Source organism: Corapipo altera, unplaced genomic scaffold, assembly GCF_003945725.1.
Source record: "Corapipo altera isolate COAL_440 unplaced genomic scaffold, ASM394572v1 67, whole genome shotgun sequence".
Lineage (NCBI taxonomy): Eukaryota > Metazoa > Chordata > Aves > Passeriformes > Pipridae > Corapipo > Corapipo altera.
This window is the reverse complement of record NW_020884906.1, coordinates 5219974-5245819: the sequence shown is the minus strand read 5'-3', so window position 1 is coordinate 5245819 and position 25846 is coordinate 5219974. Positions and strand designations below refer to the sequence as shown.

The following is a 25846-nucleotide window of genomic DNA, read 5'->3' as shown; positions in this document are numbered from 1 at the left end:
CCATCCATCACAACATTCACTGGATAATTCTCCCCCCTCCAGTTTTTGTAGAAGTAATCTTTTGAGTTTTGTGAAGTTGATCTTGGCTCATGGCACACATCCCACATCTGTTTTCCTAGGCCTTACCGTTTGACTCAGAATGATTGCATTTTAACTTCATCCCCCCACTGCTACTGTCAAGTTTTAAACCAAAACTAAGCACTCCCAGCACCACCACGGCGCACCTGATGTCTGGGAAGGCACATGTCCCCTCACCTCCTGGTACTGAGTAGTGAGAGGTTACTGTAAGAATGTTGACTGCTTATTTATTATTCTTTAAGATGATACAGTGTGAACTGACAGTGTAGGTTAAATACAATTATTCTGTATGAGTGAGTTTTCAAAGCTCTCCTTTTGGTTCTTATCCAAGATCCTTAAAAGCACATCATTAAGGATAAGCATTCACACACAGCAGTGGGATGTGACACATTCTTTAACTTGTCATGTTGGTTTTGCTACCTTTTGAAATCAAAAGGTAGAGAAGCTGCCCATGCTTTTCACTTTCCCAAATTAAAACTTTTAAAACTCCTCACCCTCTTCGAAAACATAAGCTCTTGGCTTCTCAGCACCTCGTTGAATTTTAATAAAGGCAAATGGAAGAAAAAATGCTGAGTTCAGTAAGACAACACCAACATTTGAGATAGGATATGGTCAAGCAAGAGCATGCCTGTTGGGCATGTAGCCAGAAAAGCTCTGCTGGACTTCTGCAGATTCATGAGCTTCAGTTAGATTTGGTTAGATATGTCTGGGCTGGATATGCTTCCTACCATTCTGCATCTGGTAATACAGTTAATAAATACTTCTTCCAGCATCATCTTTCCTGTGGTATTTTGCTCATTCTAATTCTGCTACTAGGCAGAACTCAGAAATGCAGGAATGGGGGAATGGGAAAGTCAGAGGGGAGGGGTTTGTCCTAAGTGCAAAACACTGAATCCAACAGAAAACATGAAGGTCATGGGTTAACAACAACATGGGTAATCCCCTTTCCCCAGCCCAGCTCTGAGCACTTCAGAGTTCTGACCTCTGTGTGGTTAACCCAAGGGCAGGATGGCTACAGAGCTGAAATGTGACACACATCAAAAAGAAAGAAAGAAAATAAAAGAAGGAAGTGAAGAGAAAAGTTCAATGCTGCTAGTTGGTAATTATTCTGAAGAACCAACAATGAGGGAAATAGCTTTCACAGGGGCACATCCCCATGATTTGGAAAAAAGGTGAAGTTTTTAAACTCTTGCACAGTTCTCTGGTTGCAATTAGGAAACGTTAGCTCAGTCAGGCAGGGAGAGTAGAGAGTGCTTCCTTGCCAATGTCCGAGTCTTGTTTTGTCTCTGATAATTCTGCACTCTGCTTTTAAGAGACAGCTCATGTTTGACATTACTGTGTGAATATATAAGGCTAAATGCTGTCCTGGCATATTCTGACCCTTTAAAAAAAAGAAAAAAAAAGGAGGGGGCAGATTTTTTTTTTACTGGCAGACTTATTGAAATTGATAATTCTTGGGTTTATGCTGCACATTTTAAAACATGTGACTTTTGCAGAAAAAAGCACCCAGAATGCTATGCTGGAAACAGAGTTGGAAAGCTGGACTAGGAGCAAGGGTCCCTCTTTCTTCCTTTTGTCCTTGCTCTCCTTCTCTGGGCTGCTGGGCTTGCTCTGAGTTCTCCAGCCCACTGCAAGGTGTAATGGTGGTGTAAGGAACCATATTAGTTCCCTTCAGTTCCTCACTGTATAAGAAAGCTTGGGGTGGAAAGCAATCCATTCCTTAGAGATATTCCTGCAAGAGGCTGTGTTAGAACATTAAAAACTATCAGGCAGAACAGCTACCTTTGAACATCTCCCTCTAGATATGTTCTTGGCCATGGCAAGGAAGAATTTGGAGAGATGGCTGTTGAGCTGACATTTATATGCATTTTAGTGCAGCATAACACATCAGGCCTCCCTGGAAGGGAGCCCTCCTCACTTCACCTGGTCCAGAGCTCCTTGTGACTCCTTGGAGCAGGTAGCCCTGGAAGTCAGGAGAGCTCCAAGCCACACTTTTGCTGTTTCAGACTGTTCTGCTCCATCTAACTCATCCCCCTTGAACTTCTTATAGTCACTCCTTTTTACCCTAAATAAAGACCCTTGAGAATGTAGGCACATCCCAGAACAACTAAAAAGCTCCAGACTTTGGAAAAATCAGGTGCAAAACTGGGCAATGCATTTACAATGATCACCTGAGCATAGCACTACACAAAATATCGAAAGCAAGAAAGTTGAACATTGCTTTTTTAAACTACAGATGGGCCACATTAACCACAAAGGAAACCCAAGAGCTTGGGTCTGGGAGTAATAAAAACCATTTTCATAATGTGCACGGTGCTTTCAGTGCTAGCAGGAGGTCCTGGGGACCTCCTTTGTCAATGGGAGTGCAAACACAGAAGCTCTCTCCCTAAAGAGGCCTGGAAGCACCTCTTCAGGGAAGAAGGTGAGTCAGTGTCCCCATCACAGGTACCATTTCATCTTGCACAGAGTCAACCCAGTTTCCAGGTGACCCCTGCAACAGATAGCAACCATTTTTGAGATACCAGCAGAAGATACACAGAGGAAATTCATATGATCCAAACAACTATGAAAAGCTTTTACCTCCTAAATCTGTGCTGGAATTAGGGCGCACAAGTGCCCTAAGTGGTGGTACAGCTACTGAGCACAGAGCAACATCACAGGCTGAAAGCTGCAGAGCATCACTCAAGTGCTGATGGCTAATCAAGAGAACTTCAAGCCACCCCACAAATTGTACTCATTTATCGACTGTGCCACACCCTTTTTGCTTCAGAGGATGACATGACTAAGAATGGATACATCAGTGCAGTACCAGGATCATCCAAAGCCACATGTCACATCGGGGCACAAACCTTCCCCTTCAACATAAGGAATAAGGGCCTGTGTTTTTTGGAGCAAGGGGAGCATGACTGAGATTCTTCCTTTGCTGACACACACACACACACCACAGTGCTAAGCTGTGGCAGGCACCAGAAGCAACAAATGTAAAGTCAAATGCATTACAATCTAAGGAAGGGCTGGAGAAACCTAAACTGAGATGTCATAATAACATAAGCCAGAATTCATTACCTCTGTAACCAAAAAGAAGTTATTGATATGCCAGTTTCCACCCATAAATAGCTATAGTTGAGGGTCTGAGTTTATAAAACATTGAACGACTTACCATATGTTGCACTGAATGGTTTTGGTCGGAAGTCCACAAAGGATCTGTTAGACAGCAATTTCTCCTGTTGAGACAAAAACTCAGAGGTAAAAACTGCCTTGCCAAGTCCAGAAGATAAGAACAAAGACACATTGTTTTAAATCACAGGGGACCCGAGTGTGCTGGAACATGTAAGGAACAAAGCAAATACAGACTCTTGGGGTGTTTAGACTACAGCCTGTCTGCCTCTTTCCAAGTTGGGTTGAATGAAAAAGTAATTTACAGAGAGTTCAGGATTATTGCAGACATGCCAGAGAGTCCCAGCTGCACAGCGAATTGTTCACCCCGGGAAAGCCAGCCCAGTTACAGGTAAAGGTTCCAGGTGTTCAGAAGGCAATGAGGAGATGGAGGTTGAACAGTGTGGTAGGGAGGGCCTGGCTCACCACAGCTGACCCTTGATCCTGGTTCCTCCATCTCCTGTGCTGATCCCAAGCCTCCTGGCAAATGGGTCCCACTGCATTCTATCATTTATCTAGTATAGCTTTAGCCCTGAAGATGTGGTGGGGAAGGGCATGGCCAGCAGGAAATACCACAGGTTTTCTCTGGCTGTATCTCTCTGCCAGGGATTTGCTTAGTTCCTGTGCCCTGAGCATCTCATTTCCCACAGAAATAGGTCCAATATCCAGGTTTAAAAGTTATAATTGCCTGGATCAGATTCCATAAGGTGGAGTTGTGTAAGGAGCATGGAGAAGCAGTTCAGACACTACAGTGTCCATGCTGGTTGCCAAGTCGATTAATCCTGTTGCCCTCTGTGGGAGGGGTGGGTTGTCTTTATCACAGAGGACTCCAGAGCAGGTCTGATTTGGAGAAGAGGAGAACTAAGGGTGGCCATGAAGTTGGAAAAATGAATTTTGGCACAAGCTTTTTCACTGTGTACAGCAATGGAAGTGAGCAGAAGTTCTTAGGAATTACACTGAAGTCCTCCTTTCCCAATAAGTCTCTAGCATTTTGATCACTGGGACATACACTCAGGATATTTGCCAAGCTTGTTAAAACAAACACGAGAAAGCTCCTTGAGGCAGGACCCCCAGCTTCCCAGCTCTCCGACAGCTCTGCCTCACCAGCTCCTGAAGGTCTCAACTCAGCAGTTAAAAGGCAGGAGGGGAGCAAACAGCAATTGCTTTGTGTGACATGGAGGGCTGAGGAAATTCGAAAGACAAATTATTCAAAATAAAAAGCAGTGCAAAAACAGATTAGGAAACTACTGTGCCGTGACTATTAATGAAGCGATAGAAAATATCAATCACTCCCAGGCCTCTGAAGCTTGCTGTGAGAGAAGAATTAGGAGATTTTATGTTCCAAGTACCAGGAAACCACAGGGCCCTGGTGCCTAGTTTTCAAAAGAACACTGAATCACAGGGAGGAAAGCAGAGTGCTGCAAAGAGCCAAGGGCAGAGTTTAAAAATAGCAGCTTTCAGTTTTGCTGCTTTTTTCTTCTTCTTAAGTGCCTGGATATAGGATCATGTCAGAGGGTGGATAAAGAGAGCAGACCAGCCCCTGTGGAGAGGGAAGTGTTCCTGAATGCAGTACTGCCAGCTGGGGTTGTGGGCTGTTCATTTTGTACTCCAGTTCTTCCCCTCAAAGGCACCAGTCTCTCCTGATCTTCCTGTCCATCCAACCCAAGAGAAGGGCACTGGGGAGTGGGGACTGGGCAGCGGGGACTGGGCAGCTTAACAAGCCCATCAGTGTGTGCAAAGCCAGTGCAAATGGGTGAATCCAGGGGCTGAATGTGTGATCAAGCCTGAACCATCCCCTTCTGGACACACACAGGGCCAATTTCCCATGGCATTAAGGACACTTCTGAAATGCTGTGCAAGGAATGGGATTTAATTGACATGTTTATGCTGATGTTCCAGACCTGTGTGCAGGGAGAAACCATGTCTGGCAAATGTGCTAAAAGAACTGAAAGGATATCTGAGTTCTGATGCTGCTCAAATTTCTCCAGCCCCTCAGACTGCACTGTGCACTACTTGAAAAGACCACTGGGCCAGAGTCACAGCACCTGCCAAAGTAACCACATGGAGGAGGGTGTCAGTACTTTAGACAGGCAAAGGAGGCTGAGAAGTATCTCCTGAAATGGACAGTGAAGTTTTAGGTCATGCAATGGAGTAACAGTGATGTTTTTAAGGCAGAAGTGGGCAGGGTCTACAGAAAGAAATGTGATCTTCTCATCCAAATGGATTGAAAAACAGATATGTCTTTCAGTAGCTGATCTTAGAAGGCAAAGCTCCTTCCTTGCAGAGAGGCAGGATGCCCCCTTGGGCCTTTGCTTTGTCTGTGGAAAGAGAAGAAAGGCACAGCTGATGCTCTGGATAAGGCTGTCTGCATCTGACTCTCCGGGGAAGTCTGCTGTGCCTTATGACTCACTGCTCAGAGGATGCTTTCAAATCTATAGAGGAATAACTCGTGTAATAAGGGCAGCAAGTGCAGGGAGCCACATAAAATCCCTTTTCCCAATTAAGCAAGCAGACACACAAACCCTTTTTCCCAGCCAGCTCAGGGACAAAACAGTGAAGTTTTTCACTGCTATAAGCTATGATTGAAATGGAGGGTGGAGGAGGAGAAATACTGGCTCTGTCACTTGGTTAATAGAGTACACAAATCACTTAAACTGCTACTGGTGTACTGGGAGATTGACTTGAGGCAAGTTCAGTTTCTCCTGTCACTAGCAAGGACTTCTGGGCTCTAGGGTAGAGATCAGCCAATTATCACACAAATTATACAGCGTTCACTATTCAAATACATTTAAAAGCAAGAATCCAGTACTGATAATTATGCTGACCAAGTCCTGAAGGAACACTTTAACTCTACAAATATGCAGAAAAATCCCGAACATCTGGAATCTGAAGTATTTCCTTGTAAAGAAGTTTCCACTGGAATGTCATCTGTTCTTGCTGTTATTTGAGATAGGTTGCTGACACAACCAACTGGACTCCAGCGACCTGTGTGGCACAGAGCTTTTCATTCCTGTGGCTCATAAAAAGGCCTAAGAACCCACTAGTGCCACAGAACAATGTAATTGCCTTGTCACATGCAGTTGTCAAGCAAGAAACTTCAAAAAAGCTGCTTGCATGGAGATAAAGAGCCCCATGTGTTCTAGAGATGCTCCAAGAGACATCCAAAGTAACTTGCTACTGCTGCCTTTCAAAAGGACCAAGCCAGAATTTACTTGGAGCAAATCTGGTGGTGCAGTGTCCTGCTCTCCAAGCAGACCTGAAAGCTTTTATTATGTGAGAAAGTCTTTAAGGCACAACCTCAGTTCCAGTTCATCCAGTGCTTCCCTCCCATTTAGCCTCACAGGTACAAAAAGCCCCTTCAGCCCAGCTGGGCTGGGATTTCCCCTTGCTCAGCTTTCCATGGAGATTACTGACTGCTGACAAAAGCAGTGTAGAAATGCCCTATAATGCAGCCCTAATGGAATAAGAGCTCTCATCAAATTGCCACTCCAGGGACTTTCTTGTAGTTTCTGCACCTATAAAAGACTGACTGGCACATGGAAAAACTGTCATGGCAATACAGGGAGCAGTTCAGAGCAGGAGCAGGACTTGATTCAGTATTCCCCTCTGTTAAATGTAGATATAGCAGCAGATTGGAAAAACAGGTGGCTTTTCCTTTGAGAAGAATATATACCAGGGAGCATTCTAAAAAGCCAGGGCCAAGATGAATTAACCTGACCAACTACAGTAAACTTACTATAAAGTACAGGAAATATGAAGCAGTGCATTTTCTCATTTGTGGCTGGGAAGACAAATTTGCCATCAAGCTTCTCTTGGAGAGCACTAGTGGAGGACTCAATGCTGCATCTTCATCTACAATTGCACCCTCCTAGCACAGATCCCAGGACTTTCTTGTACTTTTTAGCCCTCAGCAGTTGTAAAGTACCAACAAACACACATATTCAAGCCAGGGGAATTTTCTGTTTTTCGTCTGGAAGACTTCAAAAAGTTTCACAAAGGCCAAAATGAAGAGGCATTTGGATGTTTCCTAGACAAAACCTTGTTGTTTCCATTCTACAGGAAGTGCTGACACTTTGAAGACAACCAAGCAACCACAGACATTGAGAAATGGTGCAAGACATCTTCGAGGTTGTCTTTGCCAATGCTTTGACCTCACCACAGCGACCAGACAGGGCTTACTGGAAAGCTCTCAATACTTGGGAAAATAGTGGCACCACTCTACCATCTCTCATCCAAAGCAATGCACGAACACATTGTACTTCTGGAACAATTCTGGCCCTTGGCTGCATTTTGGGGCTATAAATGCAGACAGCAGTGTAGGGGGCACACGAGAAGAGCAGAGGAAAGCTGGTGGTAACCATGGATGCTGGTTTTTTCAATATGGTTGATACAAGGAACAAACCATACATCATGCTCATGCTTCCCAGCAATGCCCTGGGTTGAAATCCTGATGGAATTCTGTACCCCTTAGCGCTGGTTGCAGAGTGGGTTTTCTTGGAGTTTTAGAGACCAGCAATATAAAGCTGTTTCTGATGGAATGACACCGTTAAGATACATTATGACACAGCAGCAGAAAACAGAGTCTCTGGCATAACTAGAAACATAACAGTTTTCCAAGTACTATGGCCCTTTATGGAGAGGATGTGGCTGTGAACATGCACTTTGTTAGGACAGCCAAAACAAAAAGCCACCACTATCTCCTAACACCTCCAGTGCAAACATCTGTGTAACCTAATACTTTGTAAGCCCAGGGCAAGATGTTGCATGTTTAGAAATCCTGAGGCAGAAAGGGAAAAGGCCTTTCAAGGAAGTGGCTCTTCCATTTTCCTTGCAACTTCTCTGCATGTCTGAATTACAACCAAGGGCTGATCTGAAGTAGCCTGAGTATTATAATCAGAGATCCTCCAGATCCTCCATAAGGAATCCTACTGAAGTTACAGATTTTTCTAAGAGTTCAGGTTTGATCAAATTCCTGGTACCAACCTACTAGCTCTGGCATCTTCTGTGACAAATATAAGGTGATATGAAAGAACTATACATCTCAAATTTCCTTTTTCTGCATCAACAACCTTACCTAAGACTTTTAAAATACCCTTATCAAAGAGAAAAGCTCCAGTGGAACCCTGTTAAGAACAAATTGGCGTTGAGAGCAAAGACATGGGTGTCCAGCAGAGAAAATCAGGTCAGTCATGTTTTGATGCATGAGAATTCTCACATCACAGCCTGGTCCTAGGATAACCAGTGGCACAATCCTTTTTGTAATAGGCCCAGTGGTTTGGATCATATTAATGCCAGCACATACTTGACCTGGGTGTCTTGCCAGCTCCCAGGTTCATGCTTTCATCTTTATTCATTAGATATTTGAAGCAACAATATCTCATTCCTCTCCTGTTTTCAAGAAAAAAAATCCCCTTGAGAAGCTTTCTCTATTCTCTTCCCAGTTACACTTCCAGCTGTTTTTTGTCTTTGCATTACTAGTTCTGGGCAAATCCAGATCAACTCTGAAAATAACCCCTTGCCATTTTAAAAAACCTTTCACTCTGGTTTTAGATGGAATTTTGAACCTTTCCAATAAAATGCTTGTGATTGGCCAGGGAAATCCTACAAATCATCCTGTTTCTATCCCTGGATTGGATGAGAAGTTCAAGGATAAATTTGCCAGGTGATGCAAACCGTGTTTTCCACATTCAGATTAGTTCTCTGCTACCAGCAACTCACCAGCAGTAAAATTGGCTATAAAACTCCATCACCAGGTATTCTGGGAGCCAAATCCCTGAGATCTTAAACAAAAGGACTGCCTATTGCCCAGGCCTACAGAACAAGAGCAAATTACTGCAAGGAGTTCACTTCATTATCCCTGCACTGGATGTGCTGGAGCAGCATTAAGGCCCCAGTGTCAGTCATTGCAAGGCAGCCCCTGCCCTCAGGAGTTTGAGATCTAAACCAGACAAAGCAGAGAACAGTCCTGAATTGCCTTTTCCTATGCAGGAATATTTCAGATGAGTAAAGCTGCAGGTTTTGGCAGGCAGTATCCAGCTCCAAACAATTTGCTTTGTATCCAGACTGTTTAAAAGATACCAGGGTGAATTTTTCCCATTGATTTTTCTTTGGGAAGAATCCCAGGTCTTTGATTTAACTCAGTTCTTTGATTGCACATTATAACTCTGCCAGAAAAACATCCATCCAAAGGAACAGCATTACCTCTTGCAGATCCTTTGGGACCTACACTAATGTCCGTGGAGCTCAGGCACCTCGTGTCCTTGTTTCTCTTCCAGGACCACATGGCCACCATAATCCAGATGGGAAACAACACTGTACATGCACTCAGGAGCAAGGCTGAGTTACCACAGTTATGACATGACGTCAGCATGGCCCACACCTGTACTCCTGACATGGTCTGGAGCTTGTGAGCCTCCCCCAGGAACCCAAAACAGTTGCTCATGTCTAATTTCTGCCTCAATTTTGCCAGGGAATTTTCCCTCTGCACTTCAGGTGGACACAATATTTTAAGCAAATACTGATGATTGAAGAGGCAAGTTAAGGGAAGGCATCCAGTAGCTGGAAATCGGGTCCATTACATTGTATTAAATATTAAGCTCAGTGTAGTAAGCCAGACAATTGGATACTGAATTAATAATGTTATTTATTCCATTTAGTGGAGTATGGAGGACACAATCATTGCAGCATTTTATATCAGAGCTAGCATCAACAGCTCTGCTCTAAGAGTATTTTATGGAAAACACAGAGATGGATTGAGTAGCTGGAAGTGAAGAGAGTGCAAATGTGTGAAATACAGCAGATTTGGTAATAATAAAGTTATATGGCCTTGATTGTTCATTTGGATACTAATGCTCCAGCAACATTTTGTCTTAAGAAAGCATAAACAAGTCCCCAAAGATAAGTCCCCTTGGGTTGGAGGTTGTGTAGGATCTGGAAGAACTTAACTTCTTTTCTTTTTGTAAAAGAGTTATAAATTTTAAAACAAAACCCAGGGGTATCTGCTTAACCAAAACGAGAAAATGTCACGGGGAATTCTGAAGCTCTTTTTTTGGCAAAATATAGATAAAATAATAAAAAGATCTGAAGATGAAAAAAATATACTGATACAACTGTCTGAAAGCAGTTTTTTTTAAAAAAAAAGCCAGAATGATCAATTATTTTTCCAGACTTCAACACTGAAAAGGAAAGGAATTTTTGCAGGAAGTTTCAGCAGTAGGAACCCTACCTTTTGAAATATAGGAATAAAAATATTAAGGAGCTACAATAGGACACCTAAGTTATCTCCTCTCATTATTCTTTCATTTTTATACTTCCTAATTTTGGGCTGATTGCCATTTTTTATAGCCATAGGAAGAAATGGCTCCCCAGACATCCTGCAAAAATCAGCATTTCCCCCCATCACTCAGCAGGAACACCGTATCATTCCTTGGGTACATTTCTCAACCTTAATCACCTCCAATTGCTGTGGGTTCTAAAATTCAGTCTACTGAAGAAAGAAATAACAGCTCTGCCATTTCCTGCAGCTCTGATTTTTGCACCTTTACAGAACAATTTCATTGACTTCACAGGAGCCTATCTGGATTTACACCTGTGCAAAAACAAGGCAAGAAAACCTGACCCTTGGTGTGGAATATTAAGTTCATAAATGTGTTTTGTATCTCCAAGAATCTCCCTATCTACAAAGGTGAACAGCTGTTGCTATTAATCAGACAGTCTGAACCAGCCATTAGAACTTCATCCAGATGATCCGTTAAAAATATACAAGGGCAACGTTTTGGAAATAAAAATCTACCCTCGTGTCCTCAGGGACACCTTCTGTTAGAGAAAAATCTCATAATTCAAGGCTAAAATTAGTTCACTTTAATGCTTTTTCAGGAGAGCCATCATACTCAAGAGCAACATTGCCTTGAAAAGGCCTGTTAGATGACTTAAGGGAGCCCAAACATCTGGCAATTTGGTAAATACTGCATTGGAGACATCTAACATCTTTTTCAACTTCTCCGTGGGTGTAACTCTTTGCTATTAGCTGGAATGGCTGTATCTGGTTCAGTTCCCATCGACCATTTTCTCTGTTTGAATAGGAAACACTTGCTAAAGTGTGGAAACAGCTGGCAGAGCTGGCTGTGTATGAACAAAACACGCTCTTGTTTCTGCCCACAGACTGGCCTTTAAGTTCCGACTGCGATTGCCAGGGGCTCTTGGCTTTCTGGATGAGACCAGGTCATCCAAGATGTACAAGCTGGCTGTGTTCAGAGTTGGTTCTTGGACCATAATGCTCGCTGTCAGGGGGGATAAAGTTTTGTGTAAGTAGAGGGGAGCAGGATGAGCAACCCCATTTTATTAGCTGGGAAACTGAGGCACAGGAAGATTAAATTATTGGCCTCTGGACATTTCCCAGTGAGAGAAAGAGACCCATCCTTTTCTGAAGGAAATGCCAACATGCAAGTCTCATCTATGCAGCACTCAGCAAGCAGAATAAGGGTCACTCTGGCACCCAGCTTCCTTGGAACACCAGGAAGCCCACATCATCTCCTGCTTATTAGTAACTCACAGATCCTTGAGTACATAGCACATCTTCTGCTCTCACACATACCAAGAACATAAAATGTAGCTCCAAGGGGCAAGAGGGTTGGTTAGCCCTGCACTGACCACTGGGTGATCACCTGTTCCCTAAGCAGCAGTTTCCTCTACCTTCATCAGGTCCCTGCTTAGTCCTGAAGGGAAAGGAAAGTCAGGTATCGCTGTTCTGTTAGGAATTGTCATTTGTCTTCCTAAGGCTATTGGAGAGTCAGACAGAACACTGCCAAAACAATGAAACACAGATAGAGCTCTACCTTGAACCCCCAGACAGTCACACAGAGTAACAAGCTCAGCTTTTTACTCAATTCCTTATGCTCTTCTGAGACCATGAAAGGAACTTTATGGTATGCTGGAAGGGATGAAGTAGTAACTATCAAAAACTAGACTGAAGTAACCAAGAGCCTGCATTATTTTCTCTTTGATGTATACTTATGTAAATTCAAATAAATATGCTTAAATGCAACCTGTCTTCAATTCTAGCAGAGCTTATTAAATCTATTTAAGTGAGACAAGCTCAGCTCCATGGAATGCCAGGAACTCCCCTGACATTTGCCTTCCTACTTAATGTGATACTCTATGATTACACATACCAGAGCCTTTCATTCAGGCATTTTAATTTACAAATACTTTTTACATTTTTAACGCCCCTGTGGACAGGCATTAAGAGTCCACCTTATTCAAGAGTAATCAATCGAGGTGCAGAGAGGCAGCCTGTTTTGCTCCAGATCACGCACTGAAATACTAGCAGAGTTTGGAAAACTCCTTCCATGCCACTCAGAAACACCATTTCCATTAACAGCAGACACATTCTCTTAATGCTGGGCCAAACACTCCAAGCAGAGATGCAGAGATCAAGCTTAGAAGCAAACAGGCCATAGGATGCAAATAGAGACTGACCTCCCCACACCAGCCACAGAGAGGACACCCACCACTCCTCCTTTGCCAAGGTCACTTACCAGGCAAGTGCTGCTCTCTCTGTGGTGCAAATCTGCCAGACATTTCCTCCACATCTCTTCCCAGAGCCAAGTATCTGCTAGGAGAGAAAAAGGAATTGTTAAATGAAATAAACTCAGTCTTTTTTTTTCTCAGACATCATACAACAACCTGCACACTTCCATACAGTCCTGACTCCTCAGAGGACTGGCAATGCATTGCTCAGGCTCATCTTTTCTTGTTAGGTCTTGCTGTTTCTGGAATTTTTAATGTCCTTTAATAATTAATTGCATCTCTCACAGTCCCAGAGATGAGGTCTGGTTAAATCCAGCCTTTAGGGCTGGCTGAACTTAGAGAAGCCTGCCCAGCCTGAATAGTACCAAGAAACACAGGTTCCAGTGGGACTCTTACCACAGTGCACCAACTCCTCTTCTGCTGGGCAGAATATCCATCACCCCCCTAAACACTCAGAAACACTTCAGCTATTGATTGTAGGCCTTAAAAACAATACCTAAGAAGAGAATCCCCTTCAAACCTGTGTTTTTAAACAAAGAAAGAGACAAGTACCTTCTATGCAGGAGCTCAGCTCCCATTGACACCTTTGCCTCACACCTGCAGGACATGAGCCCTTGGTGGAGCTTCTCAGGGTCTTCTGAGAGGCAGATAATACCTTCTCTGTCAGGCTGCTGACAAGAGCTTCAGGTGACACAGACTATAAATGAATGGCAAAACCTCTCCATGGCAGAATGCACATCCAAACCAAGCTCTATCTGTATTTCTTCATGTGTTCTATGTAATTACACCCACAAGGAAGCCCCTGCCCTCCCTAGGTATGGAGAGCACCCTGAGCTTTGCACTAGAATTACCCAGGAGAGGCTGGTCAAGAGGCCTCTCTGGAGAGGTCAAATTCAGGTAAATGAGCCCCACCTGTGCTGGTTTAGGGCCGCAGAGCACCCACAGCCCCCAGGTGTTAGGAGCAAACCAGCCACCCTGGCTTTGTTCGGGTTTTATAGTGAGAGGGTGACCTGGCTGCAGAAAGGACAGAAGATAAAACCCAAGGTGCAAGTTGCATCTGTAGGAAGTGATCTGGCACTAGTGAGAGCTGGGAGATAAACAGCCCTGGGGATGGCTTGGAATGAACCTTGTACCAGCATTTTCGCTTGCAGGCCTGTTCCTTGCAATGTTTTAGTGGGATAAGCTCTAAACTGCTATCCCTCCATGTAAATAAAGGGATTTGTTATAAAGCTAACAGATCCTGCTCTGAAGTAGTTCCCCAGAATATGAAGTGACAATGAGGTGCCTAAGAGAATAACTTTCCCATTGCCTGGGAAAAACCACTCCTAGGATGGTAACTTCACAGCTGTGATTGATATGGGCTTTGGAAGAAAATAGGGGCCTGAAAGACTCTGTGTATGGTCTGCCCAAGGAGAACAAAGAGAACAAATAAAACTAAGGTATTTTTCAAAGGTCTGTGTCTTACCCTCAATTATCAGCCTAAAGGTAAGTTGCTGGAATAGTTTCAGCCAGCCATTTGCTCTGTGGGAATCTCATACACGCTTGGAAAACAAGGAGCCATAAACTGGTGCTTGTACTCTTTTGCCCACCCAGGAGATCATCCTGACAGGTTGGGTCCATTGTGCATTCCCACAAACTCTTCAGGTGCCACTCTCTGGCTGCCCCATCACTGCAAAAAGTGATTGGTATTTTTTTTTTTTAATGCTCTTTTTCAAATGCTTTTACAGTTGTATTGTGCCCAAAAGTTTAGAGCAGAGAAACATGAGCCTGTGGCCGCCAAAACCCTGGGGCTCCACAGGAGTTTTGCAGTTCATTTACACTGAGTCAGGATTTGCTGCCAGGTTTGAACCCCCAATGCCTCCCAGTGCTCCCCTTCTGGACACACAGCTTTCTCCTACCATTTCCCCCATCCTTTCCCATGGGCTTGTGAGAACAAAGCAGCTCATGTTTGACAATTGCTCCACACAGAATCATTAGGTGTGATCATGGAGTCCAGCGATGGAAACCATTTACCCAGTGGGTCAGTCCCATTTTCCTGGCCCAGCCTGCCAGCTTCCTCTGTTACTGACTGCAGTGAGTTGGGCAGAAAATGGTTGCCACTTTTTACAACCTATTCTTACAAAATCAAAGTTATGATGGACAGGGAACAAGCTCAGTTCATGACGAAATACACTGACAGCTCTTCCCCCCTCGTGTCACTTCACTGAGGCCAGGGCAATTGCAACAGCGCTGAGGGTGGACTCATCCATCCAGGGGAAAACAAGGCTTCCTTCAAATCCTCTTTTATTTACTCCAGTCAGCTGTGCTGAGTGTATCGATTCAATCACCTATTTCCTTAACCATAAAACCAGATGTGCACCGTCATGGCCCATCTACAGGGACTAAATCCATGCCATTTAGAAAATGCAGAATAAAAATAAAAAATCCCAGGAAAGCTGATATATGCTGATGTTTGGAGCTCTCAGAGTTTCCTAGGTAAATTGCTTTTCTTTTGAGTCCCATTTATTTTTGTTACCTCCAAAGAAATGCTGTTTTAGCCACATTTCTTGGAAACAGTGTTGAGACCTAACGGGTTGTTACTGATGTGAATTCTCAGGGTGGAGGATAGAGGGAATGTAGTATTATCTTTGCTTCTGGGCATCAGCAACTTCTGCATGCAATGTGGTACAGTGCATGTCAGTCGTTGCTGAGGCAATTAATTACCTTGGTCCCTAATGAGCAGAGCTATTCAGCTTAAAAAACCCAGCCCTTTGGACTTAGGTTAACTCTGGGCATCTGGGTAGATCTGTGAATCAGGGAGGCTGTATTGCTCAGATTTACTCTTTTCTCAGGCCACATTTGTTTGTTTTCCTCTGTACTTCTTATGGACACTGCCACCTGAGGCAGGTCACTGCACCAGTTCCTCCTCACAAAGAGTCACCCAGAAAATGTGGTCTGGCTTCATCTCTGCTTTGTGTACCAGTTACCAGGTCTCCAGGTCACCTATTTCCCAGCTGAGCCTAAGGAGGAAAGAACTGAGCCCACGGAGGATTGTGAGGAGTTATCCATCTGCTGGGTCATTCCTCCACCTCAGGGGCTGCAGGTGATGCAGGTGGGCTCCACACAGTCCAACAGCCTGCAGAGCCCACCGTGTGCTGCTCTTGATGGGATGCAGACTCAGGGTAAGCAAACATTGCACTGCGGGAGGCCGTGGCCCATCTGAGCCTGCAGATACAGAGAGGAGCCTTTGTGCAGGAGAGGGGGGGATTTGTCTGCTGGAGGGTTCTTTCAGCAATGCAGCTGTAATGTGCTACATGCCAGATTGTAGACATTCCTGGGGCAGCTTTCCAGAATGTGAATAAACTTGGGATATATGTATAAACAGCATACAGTGTGGGCTCTGAGAGGCCTGGAGATAGCATGGCACTGCCTTTGTACATGTAGAGCCTGAAGGGATTTGTCTGAGCCCAGATGTCCCTTTCAATTCCAGTATCCACATGTGCCGATAATTTCTTGCTCTATATTGGAGATATTATCTCAGAATGTCACACCTCTCTGATGTACAAAGACTCATTCCCATTCCATTGTCCCTTGGCTGCCTGCACAACATAACATAGCTGTGAAACACCACAAATGTGAACAAGGAGGCAATGGGAACATGAGACTGGGCTGTGCTACTCAGGAAAGCCTGTGTAGGCTGCAGTGTCTCTGAGCTGGTCTGTCCTGTGGTCCCAGTCACAAGGGTAGAGTCACAAGTGATTCACTGCAGAGGGAAGTGTTACTTTAGAAAATCAATGATTCAAATTCAGGAATTGCTGAATAGCATTCAGGCAAGCCATATCCTAATGCCTACCTAAACTGCATCTGTCCAATGGACATATCAGCTCTATGTCCCATCCTGTGCCATTTATCATTGTCTGGAAAAAAACCACAGAGGGGAAATAAGGCATCACAGACAACAAATACTCACGAGAGACAAAGTGTAAATCCACCTCCAACATCTGAGTACTCTGTCTTTAGATAAAAATTACTTATCCTATAGATGTGGTTTCCTCCGGTGCAAGACCCCTCAGAAGAGTGGGGGGGGTCTTTCTGTTGATACAATCATAATGCCTTCATGTAAATGAGCACCACTAATTAAAAATAAAAGGAAGAGAATATTTTCCAAAAGCAACTTTCTACTTTTCCCCTCTTAAGAGAGTTTTCTGACTTCTGATGAGTGGAGCTCTGTGTGGGCGTGGGCACACACATAAATTAGTCTAGAGGTGGCTTGTGCCCCTGCCATAACTGTCATAGATGCAGAGAGAAATAAGAGGAACAACAAACTCTGGAAATTCATCCAGCCAAACGCTGGGCTTGAAAGGAGGAAAGCGTTGCATGTGCTGTTCTGCTCCTGACCTGTACCTTACACTTCACTATTTTGTGTGTTGTTCTTTCTCTTCCCTAGAGAAGACAGAAACCAGATCTTAAAACATTCACGATGAATTTTCAAATCAATAACATGTGAGACTTTGTCTAAAAGGTAAAGTTGTTGTAAAAATCAATGTCAGAGAGAGCGCTTTGCCCAATTCAATTATACTTGTTCCTCTCAAACTGACAAAAGAAAAAAAAAGAAAAGACAAAAGAAAAAACCCAAAAATATGTGGGCTTATTTCAAGCCCAATAAGTGTTCCTTGGACTAACATCCCAATTTTGTAAATATTCTCAGGGCTTTTTACGCCAGCTCCCCTCAAGGGGTCATAATTAACTCTAAATAGGGTTACCTTGTTTCAGAATCAGTCTAATGTCAAGCAATGTTTCTGCCTGTGTCCACAATTTTAAAATAATGTTGTATCCATTAAATAGCATGAAGGCTTCCCAGAAATGGGAACCATACGTCAAAATTTAAACACAAATAAATGTGATTAGACATGGCAGCTGTCTAGAAAATATTTAGCTATTTCACTGAGTTTTGGGCAAAATATGAATGATTGTACCTATTCCAGTAAGCGCACAAGCAGAAAAGCTCCCACATTACCCTCTGCTTCTCAAGGCAAGCTTCATTTTAAGATTGATCCCAAAGAAAAAGAAAACAGCAAGATAAAAGTATAAACAGCTGTACTTCTGCTCTGGCTTAGCTGGAGACATCAAGGAGCTTGTGAATCACTTACACAAAGAATATACATGTACTATAGAGCACTCTGCCAAACTGCTGAATCCAGGCCTGTGGGAAGGGCTGAATGGAACAGCAAAATCCCAAGACATGGGACTGTCCTGGTATCCAGGTATAATGTCCAGTCCTTGCCAACAGCCTGTCAATAATCTTCCCATGGCTGAAAGAAAATTACTAGGAAGTAAATGCCAACACCAATAATTCACATGCAAAGCCAAACTCTGAGTGACTGTCTCTTCTCTTGTGTGAGAGAAACCTCTTGTAAATATACACCAAATACAAAATCAGTTACAGAAATACCCTGGAAATCTGTACTTGGTTATCTTGAAACTAAAACACGCCAGGAATTTGGGTAAGTTTTTGCTTACAGACTATCATTATTGGCACTTGATCAGATACAGATAAGTTAGGTTTCCAGCTTGGAAAGAGAATAATGCAAAAGGAATTGGAACAGATTGATTTCACATGTTTCATTTCAGGACAGGTAGGGGTTTTTTTAAGCACTAGAGAAACATTAATATAAATCTATGTTATAATAGCACTGTAATTTATAAGAAAGGTTTAAAGCTTCCAGTCCATGAGTTCTTGCGATATTTAGAAGTTTGGGGTTTTTTCATGTAAGTATTAAGTGAATAAGATTCAGAAGTTGTTGAGCATTTATTACTGTTTTTACAAATACTTGATTACATTCCTTTTTTGTCCCTCAGCAGGAGAAGAATGGATTTCAAAGGTGTATTTTGTGACTTTTCAAGACTCACATTTCTAATTATGTTCTCAAAAAATGCTAGTGTGATACCAATCCCAAACACAGCTGGGGCTCATCTGTGCCTCTCCACAGAGTGCTTGCTCTGAAGTGCTTACTGATCCTACAGACAACAGGACTAAAGGCAGAATCTCTCCCTGCATTTCACAAGGTGAGGTGTGACAGGGAGGTTCATTGATTTATCCAGGGTCCCGTGAGTACCCTTTGCAAAGGGTGGAATATAACCTTGGAATGCCTTCAGCCTTGATCCACACGACACCTGTTGCACAAGAATGATACTGGCGGGTCTCCTTGGAGGAGAAGTGATTGTTCTCTGCACGTGTTCCTGATGGGACAGCAGTTGTCCCATCTCTGCAAGATTCCATGGCTGGCTTGCAGGTGATGTGTACAAAGTATGAAGCTGCTGGTCATTCTCCTGCTGTGGAAGAGAGTGAGCAAGAAGTAGAAATCAGGAAGTGGATAATTGCATGTGACCATGGAAAAACAGCAGCTGAATGCAGTGGTTTACAGAGAAGGGTATGAACAGCACAGGTGCATGTTTCTAAAGGATGTGGGTACTTGGAGTAATGTGGTAGATTCTGAAGGAAAAAGAGCTTTGCTTATTGGAACAGATGTCAAAACCCAGTGCAGGCCATAATAATTGCTACTGGCACAGCTAATCACACAGGACTATGAATTTCTTCTCCACATCTTCAGCTCAGCCTAGACACCATAGAAAGAACATGAAGGCAAAGTTGGAGAATGAAACAACCTGCAAGGAATGGTCAGATCTGTAAAGTGAGGGGGCTTGCCAAGGTAAGAGATCAGGGAAAAGGGTGTGTCACAGCTGTTGGTGTTTCATGGGGTGCATGACAAGTCTCCTAACTGACAAATGTCTTGTAGAGAAGTTTGGGACCATCACTGCAAACCTACTGCCTGGGGAAAAAAAGTGGGAGATCCTGGAAAGCAGAGTATGCTGCAAAAGAAACAACCCAGAATCTGAGATGCTAGAACCAAGTGATTCCTCGAGGAATCACTTCAGGAAAATCTGTGTTCATTACTGGTGCCTTACAGACTCTGTGCAAATCACCCTCCCTCCAGCACCTCATTTTCCCATGCTGAAAGTGCCATGTTAATACACTTCTCATTGGGATACTGCAGACAACTGATCTTGGTGAAAAAATTGGAATTTGCAAAAGAACATTTCTAGGGAACGGAATTATATCCTCAGAATTTATGATGAAAACCTCAGTAGACAAAGAAAACGTTCCCACCAAGCCTCCTTTTCTCCAAAACTTTCTGTTTATGCTGTAGAAGCAATAAAATACTTTAAAAATACTGCGTGGTCAGTAAATAAACCAATTGTTAAAGTACAGATCAACAGATCAGCTGGAAACACTAAGAAGAAAATAAATCACAGTGCTTTTAAGCTATTGTCTCTTCCTTTAAAAAGGTAGCATATCTGGTTCTTTACTTAAACATTGCTAGACGAGAGGGAAGAGATATTAAAACCCTTCCAGACATTAAAGTATTAGAACACACTGTATCATAGTATCATAGTATAGATTGGGTTGGAAAAGACCTCCAAGATCATCAAGTCCAACCCCTGATCCAACTCCAATTACTATATCAAGGCACTAAGGGCCACGTCCAATCTCTTTTTAAAAACCTCCAGGGATGGTGAATCCACCACCTCTCTGGGTAGGCCGTTCCAATGCCTGATAACCCTCTCTGTAAAGAATTTCTTCCTAACATCTAACCTAAACCTCCCCTGGCAGAGCTTGAGCCCATGTCCCCTTGTCCTATTGTTGGTTGCCTGGGAGAAGAGACCAACCCCCACCTGGCTATAACCTCCCTTCAGGTAGTTGAAGAGAGTGATGAGGTCGCCTCTAAGCCTTCTCTTCTCCAGACTGAACAACCCCAGCTCTCTCAGCCTCTCCTCATAGGACTTGTGCTCTAGTCCTTTCACCAGCCTCGTTGCTCTTCTTTGGACCCGCTCCAGCACCTCAATATCCTTCCTGAACTGAGGGGCCCAGAGCTGAACACAATACTCCAGGTGTGGCCTCACCAATGTAGAGTACAGGGGAAGGATCACTTCCCTGCTCCTGCTGGCCACACTGTTCTTGATGCAGGCCAGGATGCCATTGGCCTTCTTGGCCACCTGAGCACACTGCTGGCTCATGTTCAGCCTCCTGTCGATCAGCACCCCCAGGTCCCTTTCCGCCTGGCTGCTCTCCAGCCACTCTGTGCCCAGCCTATAGCGCTGCAGGGGGTTGTTGTGGCCAAAGTGCAGGACCCGGCACTTGCCCTTGTTGAACTTCATTCCATTGGAGTCAGCCCATCTCTCCAGTCTATCCAGATCCCTCTGCAGAGCCCTCCTGCCTTCCGGCAGGTCGACACTCCCTCCCAATTTGGTGTCATCAGCAAATTTGCTGATGATGGACTCAATCCCCTCATCTAAATCATCGATAAAGATGTTAAAAAGGACTGGGCCCAGCACTGACCCCTGGGGAACACCACTGGTGACCGGTCGCCAATTGGATGCAGCTCCGTTCACCAGCACTCTCTGGGCCCGGCCCTTGAGCCAGTTCCTGACCCAGCACAGAGTGCCCCTGTCCAAGCCGTGGGCTGCCAGCTTTTCCAGGAGTATGCTATGGGAGACAGTGTCAAAGGCTTTGCTGAAGTCCAGATAGACCACATCCACAGCCTTTCCCTCATCCACCAGGTGGGTCACCTGATCGTAAAAGGAGATCAGGTTGGTCAAACAGGATCTGCCCTTCCTAAACCCATGTTGGCTGGGTCTGATCCCTTGTCCATCCTGTAGCTGCTGTGTGATTGCACTCAGGATGATCTGCTCCATAACTCTGCCAGGCACCGAGGTCAGGCTGACAGGCCTGTAGTTACCAGGGTCAGCCTTGCAGCCTTTTTTATGGATTGGGGTGATATTTGCCAACTTCCAGTCATATGGGACCTCCCCAGTGAGCCAGGATTGTTGGAAGATGATGGAGAGCGGCTTGGCAAGCTCTTCTGCCAGCTCCCTCATTACCCTAGGATGGATCCCATCTGGTCCCATAGACTTGTGAGGATCCAGATGACTCAGTAAGTCACTAACAATTTCCTCCTGGAATACAAGGGGGCTATTTGGTTTCCTATCTCTGTCTACCAGCTCCAGAGGCCGGTTGCCTTGAGGGCCACCTGTCCTACTGGTAAAAACTGAGGCAAAGTAAGTGTTAAGTACCTCAGCCTTCTCCTCATCTCTATTAACTATGTTTCCCTCCAAGTCCCTCAAAGAATGAAGGTTTTCTTTGCTCCTCCTTTTGTTATTAATGTATTTATAGAAGGACTTTTTGTTATCCCTAACAGAGGTGGCTAATTTAACTTCAAATTGCGCTTTTGTATCCCTGATTTTCTTTCTGCATGATCTAGCTGTCTTCCTGAATTCTTCGTAAGTAGCCAGCCCTTTCTTCCACAGTCGGTAAGTTCTCTTTTTATCCCTGATTTCCTTCAGAATCTCCCAGTTTAACCAAGCTGGTTGTCTTCCCCGCCGGCTTGCCTTTCGGCACACTGGTACGGCCTGTTCCTGTGCACTCAAAACTTCTTGCTTGAAGCACTGTAGTTTTATTAGGGAAGAAATGCACAATAGGAAGAGAATATCCTTGCAGTATCTTCTCACAAATTAACTGGCAGCCCTGAAAGCCATTTCCTTCCAAAAGCCTGGACTGAAGTTACATCTGATCTCATGAAAATAGCCATAAAGTCTGACTTACCAAGATGACTCCACTGGCTTTAAGCCTCAATGAATAACATAACCCTAAAAATAGTGTTTGAGTCTATAAAAATCAAAACAAAGTTTGATGTAGAGACAGTTTTGCAAGTAAAAATGAAAATATTGAGTTCTCCGTTAGGAAAACACATATAACAGACCAGCTTGGGAAAATCTGTTTGAACACCATGAACTTTGTGGATATCAGTATGAAAGGCAAAGCTTTTTGAAGAATATAATCTCATTTTTATTGATTGTCAGAAAACTGATGTTCCTTCCACAAGGTGATGAATAAATCCTGTTGGGACCCAGCTGTGGATACTGGGATTGATGTGCTCTTGTGACTTGTTCTAACTGAGCTACTCCTGCATGGTGATACTCTCCTCAGATACCCCTGTGAGCCAGACTATGGTGCCATTTCTATTTACAGATGAGGAATAAAGACAGTCAGGAGTCAAGGGCCAGATTTCAAACTGCACTTGTTTATGGAAATTAAAGGATTTCTTGCAACACAGCTCAAACATGCCTAGACAGGGCTTGATTTCCATCCAGCTCACTCCAGTGGGAGGCTCCCAAACAGCATAAAATACAACACCTGAACGTTATGATGAAAGGTTAGAACCATCTGTTGCAGAATCTGCTGGCTACTGTGATCCCAATGGCTTTCCAGTGCTCATCCTCACTATGACAGTCTGGAATTCACAATGGCCTTGAGACCATGAGTGATGCAGCTTGTAAAATGGAACAGTAAGGATGCCATCGACATCTGTTCCAGGCTGTTCATATGTCAACAACCACACCACATGGGAAAGTGTCTTGAATGCCTAGCAAATGGTTTCCATGAAGTTTTGGGGAGGAATCTAGCTTTTAAGGTGAACTCTGAAGATGACTTAATAGATTCAGGGAGTTTCTGCCACAGGAGCACTGCCTGTTCTCTGTATGAAGCATGTTGAAACTTTTAGACATTCCCTTGAACCTTCTGAACTGCCTCTTTAAAAAAACCCAAACACCTCAAGACAAACCCAATATCCCTCTCCTGGTGGTAACAGTGCTCAGAGTCCTTAAAAGAGACTGTCCAGAGGTGCAATTACTTAAGACAAATCTGGACTGTTTCTTAGTAGCACATTTCTCTCAGTTTATGTCTGAACACAGACTTGGCATAAGTCCAAGAGCTCCTTAAGTCATCCCATGGTGTTGCCTTAGATATAAACTTAGGAGGTGCAGAGCATCCACACTGGTTGTGTTCCTGCACGGCAGGTCCCTGAGCGAGGATCGAGCTCCCAGCAGACGAGGGTTTGGGGGTGAACGTTCTGCCAACAAAGGGAGCAGCCCTTAAAAATAAAGGCTTTCAAATGTGACTAAAAGGCCAGGTAGTCTCCAAGCTAGGAGAGAATAATCTCTCTGTCTCTGTGAAGTCCCTTCCTTTCCAGATGCTGCTGAGGCCAAGCCAGAGTAAAAGATGCTTTGCATGACTTTCAGCATTTACTCTCAGAGGAAGCACAGTATCCTGTCTGGCTCTTGGTATGTTCACCACCTGACTCTGGCATGCTCCAAACAGCAGAGTCTTTTTACCCAACTGGAATGTGCTGCAGTTCAAATGCTGGGAATAAAATAAGCAAGAAGGGCTGTTCCAATTACTGGGAGTCAGTGCACCTTTGCTTAAGGGTTAGTGTTGAATTGGGCTCTTTCTGTCATGGCTGGGCAGAGGCACAGCACCACAGTCTGTGCCAGTAGTGACTGACAACAGGGACTTCTAGAGACCTGTGATCCTCCACACTTGTAAAGGACAAGATCAGGTAGGTCCTGGTTGCCAAAGGGAGTTAAGATCTGCCTCACTCTATAAGGCGGGAGATGGTGAGCATGTCTCCAAAAATGGCCCTTCCAATCAACTCTTTTGTGATTTTGTGGCATAACATCATCAGTAACAAAGAGCAATTCCCCCACCCTTGCACTTGGTAGTGAGGCATTTGGCAGTACACAGAGCCTGGGTTCACCCTTCACAGTACATTGATAGACTGGAAAAGGTCCAGACAAGAGCCACAAATTGAATCTAAAGTTTACAAAATAGGTTTCAAGCAGAAGCATCCAATATTGCAATTTATTCTTCTTGTTACGGAGTGATCTTACACTCTGTTGAAGCAGAAATATGGGGAACAAAACTGACCAAAGGCTTATCATTCTGGGAGACAAAATGTAGATTTAGGGGCTGGGAGTTGAAGTAAGAATATAGCAGTAAAGTGAACATTTCTAATAACTGGAACAATTTATAAGGTAGCAATCAGCTCTTCACTACTGGCAATTTCTGAAGCAAGACTGGACTCCTTTCTCAAACACATATTCAGTTCAAAAGACATTGATCTCAAATTGATTTTGATTACTACAGTCTGAATTATATGGAAGATCAGAACTGATGAACTCATGGATTCCTTCTTTATGCTTCTAGAATACTGCTCCTAGAAATGTGGAAAACCTCTGATTCCCCTTTGTACAGATATTAACTTGGAGATATTTGTTACTAGTTCTGCCCAACTGATCTGAAACTTTACTGCCTGATCACAAGTAGTGCCTCCCAGGGAGGTGGCTCGTTGCTGAACCCATGCAATATTTCCTCTTTAACTCAACTTACATTTTTGGAGTTGAATAAACTTAGGGAAAGTTCACAGGGAACATGTGATCTGTAATTTCATACAATAGCTAAGCTGTAAACCCTCTGTCTGTGTTGATTCAGAAACCAAGAAACCCCCAAGATACATTTCTTAAAAACCAATTAAAAACTCCTCCGAACAGCACACAAATGCACAATCTCAAGTTGCACATAACACAAGACCAACCCAGCATTTTACTTCCTAATAAGCATAGCAATGTAAACACAACTACAGACATTGTTTTCTAATTAGGAGAATGTACCATGAGATGTTTACAGACCCCTATGGAAATGTGCAGACATTTAGTTGCCTAGCAAATGAAGGAAATGGAAAGCTCTCTCAGCTGGGGCATTCATAATTAGGCCGGCAAAGGGAGAAATAAAAGGTCTAGGAACAAACACAGGGAACAATCCCACATTGACCCAAGAAAGGCCAAGATAGTGCTAGAGAGGAACACAGAGGTATGACTTAGCAGTGTTTTTATTTGAACATTAGCTCACCACAGAGCTGTGTATGTGAGCAGCCGAATTTGGGCTGCCTGTGGGAAGGACGCAGTGGGAACGCTGACACATGGAAGCTGCTGTGTGGCCTTGTCTCCATGGGACCTGTTCTTGATGTTTGATGCTTGGAACTTCTCTCCTTCAGGGCAGGATGCTGCTGGGTTGACACTGCATCGATGGGAGGCCAGAGTCCAGTGTGAGGCAGCAGCTCCTGTTTGTGCAAAAAAACCAGCAAGAGAGGCATGTTTGACATGTGGAGGTAAGACCAAAGAGATATGCACATGCCACAGCACCTACAAAAGG

At 43.9% G+C, this 25846-nt stretch overlaps 1 protein-coding gene across 1 annotated transcript in view; it reads right to left on the bottom strand.

Annotated features, from left to right (window-relative positions):
- The window catches only part of LOC113951383, a 78512-nt gene that overhangs the window by 37876 nt on the left and 14790 nt on the right, over positions 1–25846 (bottom strand). The window contains exons 2-4 of the mRNA XM_027652315.1: positions 25544–25754; positions 12771–12844; positions 3239–3302 (exon numbers count right to left, since the gene is read on the bottom strand). Coding sequence (XP_027508116.1) covers positions 3239–3302; positions 12771–12844; positions 25544–25754 — 349 coding nt within the window. The remainder of the gene's footprint in view (positions 1–3238; positions 3303–12770; positions 12845–25543; positions 25755–25846) is intronic.